Source organism: Harpegnathos saltator, unplaced genomic scaffold (genome assembly GCF_003227715.2).
Source record: "Harpegnathos saltator strain DR-91 unplaced genomic scaffold, Hsal_v8.6 scaffold202, whole genome shotgun sequence".
Taxonomy (NCBI): domain Eukaryota; kingdom Metazoa; phylum Arthropoda; class Insecta; order Hymenoptera; family Formicidae; genus Harpegnathos; species Harpegnathos saltator.
The window spans coordinates 1134620-1151366 of NW_020229987.1; the positions used below are offsets into that span (position 1 = coordinate 1134620).

The 16747-nt window shown below is 49.3% G+C and overlaps 1 protein-coding gene across 1 annotated transcript in view; it reads left to right on the forward strand.

The window, feature by feature from the left end:
* LOC105186507 (serine/arginine repetitive matrix protein 2) overlaps positions 1-16747 on the forward strand; it is a 123811-nt gene that overhangs the window by 85120 nt on the left and 21944 nt on the right. The window contains exon 2 of the mRNA XM_019842905.2: positions 923-1026. Coding sequence (XP_019698464.1) covers positions 923-1026 — 104 coding nt within the window. The remainder of the gene's footprint in view (positions 1-922; positions 1027-16747) is intronic.

Below are 16747 nucleotides of genomic sequence, written 5' to 3' on the forward strand. Positions count from 1 at the left end.
AAAAGGCTTCGCTTAGAATATGAGACTATGGGAAAAGTCACTTTACAAATAAAATATTTTTTTTTCGGTGTGAGCTGCGGGCTTCTCGACTCCCGCACATTGTACGTGCCATTATTTGACCTCCCCCCTCTAGCGAACAGGACCCCGAGTGCAGATGGAGAATCGTCGTCTATCACCGATAACTCGTTTCATTTACCCGGCCGAGTACGCTTCGCCACGCCGGACTGTCACGCGCGTCCTGTAACTTTGAGGAATTCAGGAGATTACATCGTGTGCGAGCGAGCGCGCGGCGGGAAAGCGGGCTGAATGATTAAAGGAAAAATCGATCGTTTCTTCCGACAAGCCCTATCGCGCCCTTGCCCGCCGCGTTTATCTTTCTTCTCTGTCGTGACTTTTCCGGCGTATTACGGGAGTATCCGTTCAGCGCGCCGAATGGACGCTAAAAACAGGCTTTAGCACAGGCCGATTCGATCGGCAGCGGCGAGCAGTTATCGATAGTATGAATACTTATCCGCCGATGTTGCGTGCCTCCGCGCAGCGTCGCGTTGCAATTTCGCGCCGCGGCTCCATTTATCAAAGCCGGCCCACGGAGCGATGTACTCCCGATGGACATTGACGCTCGAGATAAGTGCCATGAATTACGAGTCGACTGAGAATACGTATCATCATGTCCGTGATTGAATCATTAGGGTGAGGGGGCGGGGAGGATGAGGGGGAGGAAAAAAGGAGAGCGATAAGCGAGGCGCACAAGGTCGCTGACGAATTAAAATTATTCGAAGCTCCTACCGCCGTCAGATTCCGCATTTGGTGGACGAAAGGTGCGGCGATTAAACGATAACGTTCACTTGCTGGGTGAATTTCTTGCTGCGAGGACGAGCTTTCTTGCGATAGACGCTAATCGCCGATTCTGTGTCTCTTTCAGCGATTTTTCAAAGGACATCGGTGTCGAGAGGCCAACTGAAGATTCAAGGCGTGGCGACCTGCCTTTACCTTTGCATGGACGTTTGCGGCCTGCTCTACGGCTCGGTAAGTTGCAACAAAAACCGCTTGCAACGTTATCGCTATCGCGAGCACGCCGACGAGGGCGGAGTTCTCGCGCAGAATTGAAAAATTCCCGCCATACAAGCGAACGAGGAAAATATGTCGGATAAAATTGTCCAATTTGTTATCGCGCCAAATTAATGCGGATATCGGGAAGATTTGAGAGCAATCAGCTGTATTTTACTGATCGAGAACTAGCTGAATGATCTGACATCTACCGAGTGAGTTTGTACAGGAGGATTTTTGCAAGAGCGAATTTATTTCGATCATCAACGTGATTCTCGGACGGCCGAACCTCCAATATTTTTCGCGACGTTCCTCTCGCGATAAGCTCGGCGTTCGTCTCATTTTCTCCCCTCCCCCCCCCCTCTTTCTCTCTACTTTGTATCGAGACGCTTCCTGTTCGTTATCCTTGCCCGAGCGCATCTTGATTCCATTCCGGTCAGAACGCGCGCGTACGTAAGGATAAGGGAGGAGCGCAGCTCAAGAGAGAGGGAGGGAGGGAGAGAGAGAGAGAGAGAGAGAGAAAGAGAGAGAGAGAGAGAGAGAGCGGCGGTGTCGATGAAAAATGTGCCTCCCGATCAATGACTGCTTATAATCAACCTGTTCCCCGCGCGCTCGTTCTTTCGAGCCATGCCAAGAAGAACCGTGTTATAATCACACCTCTGGTGGTTGTAATTTAATGTTAATAAGCGCACGAAAGCTTCGACCGCTTCCACGGTCGTGCACGCTGACGAGACGGACGCGAAACTCTAACTTAATTGCGAAGCTCTCGTAAGCATCGAGCACCTTTTTCTTCATTTGCACGGAAGCGGCCCGACGTAGTAACGTTCGTACCGGCCGGTGTGACGTAACGAGTGAGGAGAAAAGCCGGAGAGTCGGACACGCTTGACTTTGTTCACGATACAAAAAGAGAAAACCCTTCTGCAAGATCAACAGACTGACCCTCCCTCCCTGAAGAAATGAACTGCAACGAACCAGGAAATAATTTCAGGTGTTTGTGATACAGCGGCTCTTTTTCGCAAATTCCCGTCCATTCAAGCCGATGATGTAAAAATATACAGAGAGAGAGAGAGAGAGAGAGAGAGAGAGAGTTTGCAAGCCTCGGAAGCGAATCAACACGAGCGCGGCTTTATCCGAGTATCGATTACATCGTCGTGACCAATGTGGCACATCAGACGTGTATGACGAGCGTACACGAAGAACCCCCATTGATCGAGTCACACATACACATACACATATACCGACTTTCCGGTCATAAATCGTGGCCGATGTTGATTATCGATATCCCGGCGCGTTCTGCCGAAGGTCAACAAAAACCGGAGAAAAACTTGTGATTGCTCAATCGACTGTAAAATTCTAACTTAATTACAGGCCGAGACCTCATGAATATGATATGCGATACAAGCCCGACCAGTTGGCTCTAGGGTGACTAGGATGAAACAGCTCACGATGGCGGAAGTCGCGCATTCCGTCTTCGGAGAGATCTCAAAAGCCGCTAATCGATTACGGCAAAACACGTACGATGTGCATTAAACTGTCCGATTACGGCGGCTACAAAGTGATGTCTCAACGCAACTATGTCGTAGAAGGACGCCCGTTCTCGGGATACCGAACGAAGGTGAAGGTATTAAGCCGTTATATTATTGACGCCGTGCACATTCCGTCGTATATCTTTCATAAGATATTAAGTTTTTAATCATAGACCATGCGCGCGAGCTAAATTAAAATTAATCGACGCGACTCGAACTTCGTCACTGAGAGAAATATGACCGGGTAATTAAATTACGGTGAAATTAATCACTTTGAAGTAAATGAAATAATAGACAATAGGTGGAGAAATCTCGGCGGTGTAATTAAGCTACACGATTATTTATTTATTTCCTACACACGTGTTGAAAATCTTTACGATTAATTTCTATTAATAAACGGCTTCGAGACGCGAATCCAGTTTTCCCGGACGAGACTGACGCGCGACTGACAGCCGTTGCTACACTGTGATCCATATAAAATGTGTGACTGGTCAAAGAGCAAAAGGCTTGTTGACGCTCGGTAAACGCTCGCGGAGATAATGAATTATATTGAGAAAAAAAATATCAGGGAACGCTGTGTGTGTGTGTGTGCGCGCGCGCGCGCGATGAAACCGAAAGTGTCGCGTGATGTTCACGAAGCAGACACGCGATCGAGAGGTCTAGCTTTTACAGGCCGGCGATCAAATAGCCAGATGTGTAACGATAAATTCCCCGCGGCACGTTACGAGATTGAGATTGATAGCATGATTTCCAGAAAATCCGAGCGATGCGGTTTTACCAGCTCGGTCAACCGTGAAATTGCGCCTAATTATAGAGAAGAGCGCATAAACAGAGAGAGAGAGAGAGAGAGAGAGAGCCGTCACCGGTCGCTTTGAGGAATCCGAGCGGCAGAATCGGAGTACTATCGCCGCTTGTTGTAATTAAAAGCTGTAACTGTCGAAAATCTGACGGACGATCTGATAATTGAAGTCATCTACAACTCGCGCGTGTATAATGTACACACGACTAGGCATAAAATACCGCGTCTCATTTATGCCGGACGTATCTACGGGCATTCCGTACCTATAATTAAGTTGATCGGTTTTATTTCCTGTTTACACTGCTCCAAATGGTGGATGATTAAAGGATCGAGGAAAAAGGATCAAGGAAATCGCACATGCCTCTCTAGTCCATCTCAGCGCAACGCGCGCTCGCATCGCGCGGAATTCGCGTGGAGTCTTTTTTAAACTGCTTCCTCGTGTCCGAGGATACTCGTGACGGCGAGAACGTTGATAAAAAGGAATACCTCCCGCGCGTTCCTGATCGCTACGCGATTCTTCGTGAATTCCTATCGCCAACCGCGCCAAAGTCCGGTCTGAAAGAAGCGAGACGCGCGAGTATCACCTCCATTAACAACACGATCGAGCTGTCGCTTTAAATTTCGCGAGTCCGCAGATTCGCACACGCGAGAGCGCTTTTACGAGACGCATTATCTCATGTATATCTGTATCTGCCGCATGTATCTAAGCGTAAACGCGGCCTGTGACAGCCATCTCCTACGTGTCGTTTTACGTCACCGAGAGATCGGCCGAGCGATACCTCAGTGATATAAAAAAGTGGACACCTATCAGACATCGTCGACATTCGTACGGTTTTTTTTTGCGCGCGCAAAGTGGAGTGTGCGTGCGGGTGCGTTACGAATGTAACACACGCACACAGCCGGCCGAGAGAGAGAGAGAGAGAGAGAGAGAGAGAGAGAGAGAGAGAGAGAGAGGAAGAGGGAGAGACCCTGCTTGAAACTTACTTATGTAATTTCGAGAAACATGCGAGGCCCTCTGAGGCAGAAAGAGAAGGAGAAAGAGAACTGTAACAGTCGCGCGACATGTCCCCCCTCAGCCCCCGCTGTTTTACGACAGGACCAGGCGAGAGCGCGGGTTCCTTCGGTCCTTCGTTAACCCTTTCGGTGCGCCGGGATTATCAGTCTCGTTAGCCGGGAAGAAGGTCGGCGTCGACAAAAAATCCTTCTTCGCGTTTGACGCGCGACAGTAAAACGCGATTGACGGCCGGCTTCCCACGGCCGTATATGCGCTATCTATACGGGCGTTTAAGCGACAATTGATAGGTCTCGATAATACCGAGAGCGATATAAATTATCGAGCAAGCGCAAGTAATTAAAATCGTGACGGGGACGCCGAGCGAAGACGCCGTGACATCCCCGGAGTTGCTCAATTGGAATGTCAGATTCTGCGATAAAGCAGCTTTTTCGGATCGGTTCTTCTTCGGAAATTCGCTACGACGCTTCTAAGCGAGCCCAAATCAATTCCCCATTTTGCATCCGCATGGAATATTATTTCTGTACAAAATGAGATAATTAAGGCGGGAATTACATGCTGAAGGCCGTTTTCAAGACTATTTTTATGAATTTTTTTAACAGAAACAGTAAGATCAACAGACTTGAAATTTTCGCAGTATATTCATTAATGTTCAAAGTATAAAATAAGTTTCATCGAATCACAAGATCCGATCCAATTTGTAATTATAGATGAAAATGCAGTCCGTTTGCGAGCTCTATGTTCGCTGTCGACATAATTTCGGACCTCTCACTACTCTGAAACCAAAAACTGAGAAAGATTTTTTAAATATTCGGTTGCCATTATAGCCCGTACCAAAGTGGAAGCAGTGAAGACAAGTTTGGAAAAATAATGATTAATAATCATGTACAAAAAATAATGTACAAAAAAAAATATCGAAACTTTCTTCAACTTGTAATCACGCTTAAAAAAAAATGAATAAAATAAAATATAACTGTGCTCGAGGTGATAGGGGACAAAAGTACATGTCTGCTGTGTATTGTGTAAAAATTTCAAGTTACTCGGTTCAGTAGTTTTTCGCGCAATCGTGTCAACAGTTGAAGAAAATGGTGTTTCCAGATAAACGCGTTTAAAGTTTCACATACTTTCCACATAGATAATAACAAATTTATTTGATACTTTGAACATTAATGAATACATTGTGAAAATTTCAAGTCCATTGATCCTACCGTTTCTGTTAAAAAGAATTCGTAAAAATAGCCTTGAAAAACGGCCTGCTCCGCCTGTAATTCCCCCCTTAAACGTATGCGCGCCCCGCGTGCGATCCCGCGGAAAATTAAGAGTTCGACTCGCGAAAAGGAGAGACGTGCGTCGCTTGGCCGCTTGGCTCGCCTATAAATATTGTCTTCCGCCAAGTTGTCGGTCGATTACGTCGGCATTAAAATCGGAGCAGCGAAAGAGCAGGTTTGAGAACCGCCTGCTGCTCCTCCTCCTCATCCTCGTCCTCGTCATCGTCGTCGCCACGTACGAAGAAGAAGAAGAAGAAGAAGAAGAAGAAGAAGAAGAAGAAGAAGCAGAAGAAGAAGAAGAAGAAAAAGAAGAAGAAGAAGAAGCAGTCTACCCGCGGAATGCGAAACTCTCGGCAGTTAATCGGAAGCGCGAAGTACGAAGGGCAGAAAGCGGCCGGCCGTCTGATTATCGGTCTACCTGGCCTACCAGATGCAAATGGAGCACTCGGGACACGCGGAGGAAGTCCTTACGCGCGCGCGCGGGGCGAGGATATTACGCTAGGTCGAGAATAGATCCGAAGGTCGTTGGAGCGCGCGCGCAACGCGGCGACCCGTGCATCCTTCTCGACGACCTCGACGTCGTCGTCGCCGAGTCGCAGCGTTGCTTCGCGAGTCTCGAGCGAGCTGATGCATCGTTCAGCGGCTCCGCCGAGCTGAACACGTGCTCGCTCCGGTCGAACTCGTTTGATATCACCGATATCGTTAATACGGAATACGAATTCAATGTCGGCGCGGTAAAAATCGCCCGACAGGATTCCGGGATACCGATCCCGGCATACCAGTCGCCGATCGACGTCTGCACATCGCCACGTGACGCACGCTCCGCGAATCCGCGCTCCGAGGGTGACCTAATCGCGTTCGCGTACCGTCGTCACTGCCGATCGTTGTAGAGCTGGCTTCACGTACGTGCACTGTTCAATAGTCGCCGTTGGTGATGCGGGATCGATCTCCATGCGAGGATTAATCCGCGACGAGTATTCCTTCGAGCGACTTCAGCCTTTGCTACAAACGATTTTACGACCGGTAGTCGTGCTGTACTTTTGCTTTTGCTGTACGTGTTGCTCCATGTTGAATATCCGCCGATAACGTCGTCAGCTCGCGGTTTAATCCTCGCGTCAGGGCCGTTTGCTCGATAATTCAAAATTTCTGCCAAGAGAGAGAGAGAGAGAGAGAGAGAGATAGAGAGACCGAAATGTACAGCACGACGTCACGCGATTTATCCTCTCTCGGGGCGAATATCGTATTGGACAGACCTCCACCCGCCGATCGAGCGCTTGGATTAGCCGGCGTCGATAATCTATGTTGTATCGGTCGGTCGATAAGACGAAAGATAAATCGTGCCGCCGTCGCTCGTAAAAATTGCAAAGTAGCCTCGTTCGAAACGCAATCGCGCAGTGCTGCTCGCTGGCCGCCGAGCCCGATCGAGCGAGTCTCTTCCCGTCCCGCTGCTCTCGTCTCTTCCTCTGCCCCCGCCCCCTCGGTATTATCAGGAACATTAATAATTGCACTTGATTGGCCGCGGACAAGACGATCCGCGAAGCTGATTTCAACAGAGCGCATTGCACTCGTGCCTGATTGCAATCAAGTTCCCGTAAGCTGCGTTCTGCTACGTTGTTGCACATAACATGCACATAACATACGCGGAGCGCGTATATTTATTTATGACGTTCACGGGGATCACCCGTGTATTTTATAGCTATTATTAAGCACGTCGTCGGTGGCTCCGCAGAAAAAGCACACAGCGCGGTGTGATTCGATCTAATTTCTCTCGCGGCGTAATTAACGAAAAATTACCTCGCCGCGCGGCTCGTATCACACCGCGCCCGTTTCAGGAAATTGAAGCCGACACGGTGCTGTGATTGTCCCGATCGAGTTCGATCCTGATGATTATTGACCACGAAACACACTCCCGTGATATATAATAGTACTTCCTCCGATTACTTAAATCATGAAATGAGGCACGGGCATTACAAAGTACGACAGGATATATACTGAAACTTAACTTCGCTATCGCGACGTTAAGAGACCGTGTAAGAGACCGTGTTACCTCTAATTATACGGGAAATATGCAATTTGCTGAAAGCGTTCTCTGCAATAATGAGTATGATAAACGCGCGTAAGAGGACTGCTGCTCTCTTCGGCTCAATCTTGCGTGAATAAAATGCGCACGAGAGTCGTGTGTCGCGTTTTACGCCGATCGCGTTGCGTCGTCGCGCGGAAAGAGGAAGGCGAGAAAAGCCGGCCGAACGCGATCGAATTCGAGAAAGGAACAGGTTGCCGCGGGGAGAAACGAATTTAAGCGGGGCGTCAGAAATTAAGGCGGCGAGCGAAGAGACGCCCGCGAAAAAACGACCGCGATAGATCGGAGATAAGGTTAATTAAGGTTGCGGGAGTGCAATTAAACGTTGCACAAGATCGGAACAAGATCGCGAGCGACAACCGTCTCGTATTTGTCGAGGACACGGCCCGTCTCTCTCGTGCGGTTCTAACCGCGTGAGTAATTTCGCCCGAGTGAATCCTCGGGACGCAACTCCTCCTCCTTCCCCTTCCTTCGCGTCGTCCTGCGGCGGCCGAGAAGCGGCCGAAACATCGTTCGCTTCGCACCTCGCCGGCAAATTGGATCCGCCGAAGAGTCGCGTCGTCTTTTTGCGGTTTAAATCGGGGTCAATTTGAAAGTTCAACTCTCTCTCTCTCTCTCTCTCTCACGCGTGCGACGGCCGCTCTCCCCCTCACTCGACCGGTCTCTACAAATCCCATTTTAGACGGACGCGGGGTCGGTTGGTCTTTGATGGCGCAAGCACGACGAGAGAGGCGACCGGAAGCATCACCCTCTGTGTTCCTCACGCCTTCCTTCGCGGACTTTGTTTCATCGCTCCTCGATACGGCGTTTCTTTATCTTTTCGATAACGCTGAGAGTGCGTTATCAACACACTACTCTTGTGTCATTGTGTTGTTTGAAAAGTGACGCCCGATCAGCGCGCGTCTTCACTGAAGCACTGAAGATCTTGAAAAGCACGAACAGCGAACGTGGCGTCAAACGAGGAACGATCAAACTGGTAGTACTTGTAATACGCTGTTCCTCGGTCTCTTTTAAATTTATTACAAAGTCCCCCGCCGAGAATCTAAATTCCGACAGAGACTGTGCCGTGTCTCCGCTCGGAACGTTTCCACCCGCGTTTAAATTCCACCCGGCGCGGCGGTTCCTCTCTCACGAGCGCTAAAACGCTCTTTCTCTCGCGCGCGCGCGCGCGCGCGATCCTCTCTTTTTTTTCACTCGCCTCGCGTAAGAGCAGGTTTGCGGCTTGCACTTTGCATGCGCGGAGTCGTTCTTACGCCGCGCCGGCCGGATTCGCCCCTGCGGGTCTCCCGAAGATCGCTCGATAATGCGAGAGGCGCGACGGCGCCGCCCGATTCGGTGCGATCGCGCCGCAGAGAGGTCGTACCTTTAGACGCCGGAAATTATCAGGCACGGCCAATAAACGACTTGACACTTGTAATTGCGCTAAACGCGCGCGTCTGCAGGAGGTTTGCCCGCCGAGAAATTCCCGCGTCCACGTCCCTCGATATGATCGCGGAAAGCAATTTCCCGCTCTCGATATTGATTCATTTCAGAGGCGCGACTCTTCCTCTCTCTCTCTCTCTCTCTCTCTCTCTCTCTCTCTCTCTCTCTCTCTCTACGTCGCTCGGTATAATTAATTTTGCGATTAATTGCGCTCGGGATCCTGTTTAGTTTAATTAGCACTTAAAAAGAATTTTTTTCTCTCGCGTCTGTACGACTGGAAAAAGCACGCTCCCTCTCTCTCTCTCTCTCTCTCTCTCTTGCTCGCGCGAGTATCTCTCTTTCAGTCGGTGACGCGCGCAGGAAGAGAGAAATTCACGTCGGAATAATTACAATAAATCAACTCTCTCAGATTCGCGATACATGTTATTATCGCTCGCACGTGATCGCTAGTGAAATAACTTGGAAGCGACGGATGCGAGTGGGTTAAAAGTATGAGTCGGTGTAACGCGTGTTCTCGAAAGAGCTTACTCCGATGACGAGACTGCGAGAGAAAGGGGTCGTCGACACGTCGTCTACAAATATCGCCGCGTCTCATTCATTTACGTGTAAAACGTATTCAACTGCGTATGAAAGATTGAACGCGCGGCCGATGCGAGCCAATGACGTCGCGTGTTGCACTCGTTCGCCGCGTCTTTGGTGACGATTCAGGTTCGGCTCGGGCAAATTGAGCAAATTGAGTTGAGCACTGAAGTAATCAATGAAATCAGCCGGGCAGGCGACGCAGGCTGAACTTTATCAAGTGTCATTGTCCGCGATATCGCGACGCGCGCGAAACAACGTGTGACAGATCAGATCACTCTCCGATGTCTGCTCGCGCGTGTCCGTTTCCGCCGATCGATTCGGCCCGCATTGTCGCGCTCTGCGAGCCAGTGGACGGATTATGAAGACAGTCTGACGCACACAATAAACACAGCACGAGGGAAAACGGTGAGAGAGAGAGAGAGAGAGAGAGAGAGAGAGAGAGAGAGAGAGAGAGAGAGAGATAACGATAACTGAAGGGTAATTTTTACACGATGCAACTTTTGACACTTGACGCTGGCTTCTTTTGTCGCCAGCTTCTCACTTTCCTAGAGCGAATTTCTGGCTGACAAAATCGCTAGCGTTTTACGGAGAATTTTGCGGAAACGGTCAGTTAAAAGGATCATGGCGTCAAGGAATGACATAGTTCATGCTGCTGTGGTGCTTTGTGCGCGAGCTCTTCGAGCAGAAATTCGCGGCTCAGTAACAAAATAAAAAAAAAGAAAAATAAAAAACAACGTGGGTATATAAGTGGATGGGTAGAAGATTGACTCATGGAGCATCAAATAATCTTTTCAAAGAATTGCCATTGGAGGATCCAACCGCATACCGCGTAAAGCATTGCGATTAACGTGCGAGAAATTTGAAGAACTTTAGAAAGAGGTGCATCCGCTTATACAGGAGAAAGACCGTTTAACTTTCAACTTTGCCGCAGCGACTAATAGACGCAGCGTCTTCCAAATTTTAGACGCTATGAAAATCGAGCGTCGAGAAGAGGTTTTCGCCAGCGAATTCGCTGGCGACTTAAGAAGCTTGCTCAGAGCGAGTACAAAGCAGCATCGTGTAAATCACCCTTGAGACTACGCGCATCCGCTCTCGTGCCGCTGCTCGTTTTGTTACTCCTCGCGGTGATCGGCCGCGGCCGAGACGATCGGCGGAATTCTGACATACGGAAACGGCCGTCGGCCGTTTCTCTCGTTGCCCGCGCAACGAGTGAGACGCGTAACGGACGTAATGGCATTTAAGAATCACTCAACCAGTTTTCACGGCTGGCTCGTTATTGTCGTGCGAATCGGCCGTATGATTAGCTCGGCGCCCAGACAGGTAATTATTTTGCTCGTCGCGTGTGAATTCGAGCCGGACGAGTCGAGGTGTATTAAATATCCGCGCACCCTCACACGTGATTAACGCGCCGGCGACGGAAAAATCAGCCGACTGTAAAGCCCTAAACACAATGTCAGGCAACAGGCAATAAGAATAAAAATAGACCAATCACGATAGATTATTCTTGTAATAGTCGATTGGTCTATTTTTATTCTTATTGCCTGTTGCCTGGCATTGTGTTTAGGGCTTAAACGTCGCGTTCGCTCGCTCATTCGTTCATAAGCGTAAATACGCGCACGTACGCTCCCGCGATTAATGTCCGGGCTCGATCCTCGAGTCAGCGGCTTCTCGGATAACGGGAGCGGGCCGGAGTCGAAACGAAGAGGGGGGAACGAAGGGGCAGCGAAGTGTTGAAGAAATCGCGGCGGCGACTGCACGTCCTGGCTGGAGAAACGACTTGTGCGATTCGCGTTATTCCGCCGATCCAGCGACTCTTCGCCCGGCACCTGCCACTTTCATTACACTCCTCGTTTTAAATCCTCGCAGGGGAAATAGCCGCGGCGAGCAGGCGGGCGCAGATGCGAGGGCCAATGCGCGACGTATCATTACGCGAAAAGGAGACACTCTCCTTGCGCACTGCTCTTCCGAGAAAGGGGAACGTCCTTGCGCGCGCGACCGGGCCATTATTGTTAAAAAAATGATAAGCCGCGTCGAAGACACAGGGATACTGACGACGACTATCGTAGCGCTCGTCGCGAGACACATCTGATTATCAGATTCCAGCGGTATAACCCGTTTTGCGACGCTGAGAAATCGACGAGCCAATTAATGTCAATTACAGCCGCGCGATAAGTCATTGCACGCTCGCTCCTCCTTTATTCGTTACTCGTTACCTGTGAAAAAAAAATACGGTCGATTTGTTTGTCAAAGATGCTTGCGATGTTGCTTCATCTGGTCCCTCTTCCTTCGAGAGGAATCGTCTTCGTCATTCACCTTCGCAGGAAGACCGGATGAAGTGTAACGTGTATCGGAAATCGCAACGTACCAACGTTAGTTCCGCGTTTCCGCCATTTTTGCGCGAGCCGAGAGTGTCGCGAGTTACGTCGCATCGTCGGAAAGGTCAGGTAAACACACACACACACCCACAGGCAGCTTTAATGGCGAAATAAGACCAAGCGGAAACGCAAGATATATTTCGTTAAAGATACAACCGCGCGAATCACGTAACGTCTCAATGCGCGCTCGCTATTACGCGTGGCGGAGGAGGAGGAGGAGGAGGAGGCGGGGAAAAAATGAATCCGCGATGCGCGCTCGCTTCATACAGCCCATGAGGAATCGCGACGTCTCAGTTCCTTGCTGATAAACGAGATGGGAGTATGCGCTAAAAACGTCACCGCGAAGTTATCTCGCACGTCTCTTCGGGTGCACGCGCGAAGGAATAAGTTCACCTTGCGGCAAGAAAGAAGAGTGCGCCAATAAAAGCAACAAAGCGGCGCGATTAAGCGCGCGGCTCATAGCGACGTTCTTCCTGCAGAAACGCCCGACGGGGCGATTACAAAGTCAAAGAGCGAGTCTCCACGCTTCGCGTTGCGACAATTGACGGATGGATTGGCTTGTCGATTATTTCGCGTCTCGCGGTTGCGAAAATCCTGGCGAACTCACATAAAATTGTGCGACTTGCAATCGGGAGATTCGTCAGCTGACTCTCTCTCTCTCTCTCTCTCTCTTCCTGGTACAGCACGAACACAATGACGCGAAGCACAGGAAGCAGTAAGGAAGGTTGCTTACCTGCAACAAAAAGACGCAAACAACCATGTTAGACGTTTGCACAGCGCGAAGCAGAAGAAGCAACGGCTAAGTGACTCGCTAGTTCTCTCGCAGTCTCGTCCGCGGATTCGCAATTTTTCAGACGATCGCCCGTCCGAGCGCCCGCCACTCACCTGGACGATAAAAATGGTCCTGTCGATTGGATCCGCAGGACGATGCGCGTTTCACCAACGTCTGATCCCGCGGATTCTCGTATAGCCGACGTATAGTCGACGGCGAGTTGAAAGCGCCGACTCCGCGCGATGAGCATCGCGATCTTGCCGGAGGTGCGTCTGCGTGCAGCACCGCGCGCAGGAGACAGGTGCACCGAGCTCGATGGTTATTGTTTAAGCAAACGGACACTTGGAAATAGCCACGAGGCGATCCGTATCGCGCGCGCGCGCGCCCGTGGATCTCCGCAGACTATCGAGTCAAAGTCTAGTTAAGCTGACGCGTGTCGTGTGGAGCGCTGCGTCACGCATTGAGACCGACAATAACAATAACACGTCGCGATCTTTCTTTTCCTTGCTTCTGACCTGCCGCAAGGTCGACATAAATAATAAGCACACTGTTTCCAAAGTACCGGGTTGTACGTCATTGGGAGTTTTGGACACATTTATCCTCAGATTACAAATCTCTCTCATTTGCAGAGTTGATGTTGCGTAGAGTTTTTCAGTCGATGCTACTGCTCTGTATCTTTTCTTTTCGTCGAATAGTCTTGTAAAGTTTTATCTATAGCACTCGATAGAGAAGAATGTATTGTTAGATGTATAAGTTTTACTTGTACAAACTTATTTGTACAATGAAAATAATGAATTACATTGCCTGAAAGTACTTTAATAGCTTAGGTGTAGCACAGCACTAAAAGCACTAACATTGTCGCTTATCTTGAATAAAGAATTAAGTATACCGTAATCAAATATACATATATATATGTACATGTCAGATTTCTCGATTGGCGCTACTGTTTCAATGCATCACGTCTTTTATATACAGTAGAACAGTGTTTTTTCTAGAGTTTTATTATAGTTATTAATTTTACTTGGAAAAACTTATGTTATATATATATTGAAGGAAAAAATAATTTGAGTTTGAGATTTGTAAGAATAACACAATACGTGTTGCGCGCGTGTACTTGGCTGCTATTTTTACCTTTTTATTTAAAAAGCTAAGTTTTATTGTACAACAATAACACGTCGCGATCTTTCTTTCGCATGTTTTTGACCCGCCGCAAGGTCGAAACGTATCTATCTAATCGTCTGCTAAACGCACGCCATTTCGCGTTTTTCGGCTAGAGAGACGGTGTCTTGCAGCGACTTCCGACTTGCCTCGCGCGCTCGCTTCTCCATTACACGCTTGATTTAATTGCAGATTATGAATAAATAATTTTCCCCGCTTATGGCGAATCGCTCGGACTCTGACTCGAGTATTTCTATGTAAATCAAGCTCGGCGCGCGCGCGCGCGCTCGCTCGCTCGCTCGTTCGCTCGCTTTCAGGAAGAGAGAACGAGCGCATCGTAGCGAGATAGCATCGCCAAGCGCGCTCGCTATCGGTTTCCACGAGGAACGAAACGCGCGGTCCCCGGCTAATTATCTTAAATACTTAATTTGTACCCCGCGGAATCCAAGGCTTCTGCCGCGCGCGCGCGCGCGGCTTCAAAAGCGGAAACGTATGGAAATCGCAGGGCGAAGAGGTGGGCCGCGCAGATCAGCTTCGATAAGAGCGGGATTTATTTGCACGACGCGGCGATTATTTCGAGCGCCAGGGTCACGTTCCCGAGGTCCGGCTCTCGCCGAGCGTGCCGCTTTTTAGAGAGGAATCCCTCGGGGGAAAAAATAAGGAGACCGTTTCCTCTCTCGCCTCGATAGCCTCTCGCGATGGACGCTCGACGAGCGAGGGAAGAACGAGGTGAGACGAAGCGGACGGCGCGAAAAACACGGACATTTCGCCGAATGAGAGTCCTTGATAATGGCGGTGGGCGCGTCGACGGGGATGTTCTCCTTCTGAAATAGACTTCCCTCGCGGTGTGCGACCTCGGAGGAGCCGAGAGCGCTATGTTAATCTGCGCGACACTGCGCGCTCGCGACTTTGCGTAAAATAACGCTTGACCTCCCCGTGCGCGCGCGCGCGAGAGAGAGAGAGAGAGAGAGAGACTCGGTTATCTACTTCCTGCGCCACTTTGAAATCACGCAGTGCGCGTCCGAGAGCGCAGATGCTTATCGCTGTCGTAAAATAAGCCGCGGGGCGGGACTTTAAATCGGATTATGCCATCGTTCCCACGACCAACGCCTTTGTCCGGCGATTGAGACCGCCGAACAGCCGTATCGGAGCAACCGTTTCCCTCCTTTCGACTTGTGTAATTCGACCGGTACTCAATCGCCGCGCGCGCGCGCGATACGACGATTCGCGGCCGCGGACTCTCTCGGAGATTATCCGCCGGCGAACTGTCGTCTCTCACGCACGCCAAACCACCGTTCGGTCGTCTCTTTCGTCTCGCGCTTACGATGCGATTAATTAGCCGACTCCCCGGACGAAGATGACGATGAAACGCCTCGTGTCCGATACGTAAGTTTGCCACGCGGTGGGATCGATCTAAAAGGTCTCGACGAAACGTCTATAATCAAGCAGCTCGGCGCTAAAATCGGGCGTGATGACAAGCAGTGCTCATCGCTACCGCAAATTGCCCCCTCCCCCTTCCCGCTTTCCACACAGATATCCGACGCAGCGCGAATCGCTTCGCGTGAAATCATTTCCTGCCTCGCGGCCTCCGCTCGCGATCGTCTGCAAGTGGTGCGAAAAGGAGGTGCCGCGCGCAGCGCGTCGTTTACTTTTATTTCAACGGCTCTCGGTCGAATCGGATGTATTTTATTACGGACGAGCTATTATTTTCACCAGAGAAAGCCGCGTGTGTGTGTGTGTGTGTGTGTGTGTGTGTTTGGATTTTATATCCTCAGCGCTCGGTTTTATATTCTCAGCGCGGCGTGCAATATGCGGGCCGATGACAATCGAAATAAAGTCCACTTTGCCGTATTAGCGATAAATTAATGACGTTGAAACAGCGATATTGAAAGATCTCGTCTCGCCGCTGCTTCTCCGCGGTATTTTTAGGCAGAGTTCCAGTGGCTGCCTATTTTTAAATAATTTTTTAATTTTTATTGTTTCTAAATAATTTTTTCATTTTTACAATGATACAATTTTCCAAACTTTCGATATCAAGGTTGATGACTTCCTATTGCAATATATCTTGCTCCGTCGAGACGAGAAACAATGGCTCTATCAAATCAGTCTCGAAAGAACTTGATATAAAAATGATTGTAGTTGTTAGGACTCATGTAGAACTGTCGATATCTATCGAAATGCATCACGTCTTTTATATACAGTAGAACAGTGTTTTTTCTAGAGTTTTATTATAGTTATTAATTTTACTTGGAAAAACTTATGTTATATATATATTGAAGAAAAAAATAATTTGAGTTTGAGATTTGTAAAAATAACACAATACGTGTTGCGCGCGTGTACTTTGCTGCTATTTTTACCTTTTTATTTAAAAAGCTAAGTTTTATTGTACAACAATAACACGTCGCGATCTTTCTTTCGCATGTTTTTGACCCGCCGCAAGGTCGAAACGTATCTATCTAATCGTCTGCTAAACGCACGCCATTTCGCGTTTTTCGGCTAGAGAGACGGTGTCTTGCAGCGACTTCCGACTTGCCTCGCGCGCTCGCTTCTCCATTACACGCTTGATTTAATTGCAGATTATGAATAAATAATTCTCCCCGCTTATGGCGACGCCAACGCGACCCGACCGCGTCCGCGCAACTGCGCGAATATTTATTCTCCGCCGGTGCTTTTAGCGGCGGAGATATTTTCGGGAAACTTCCCCCG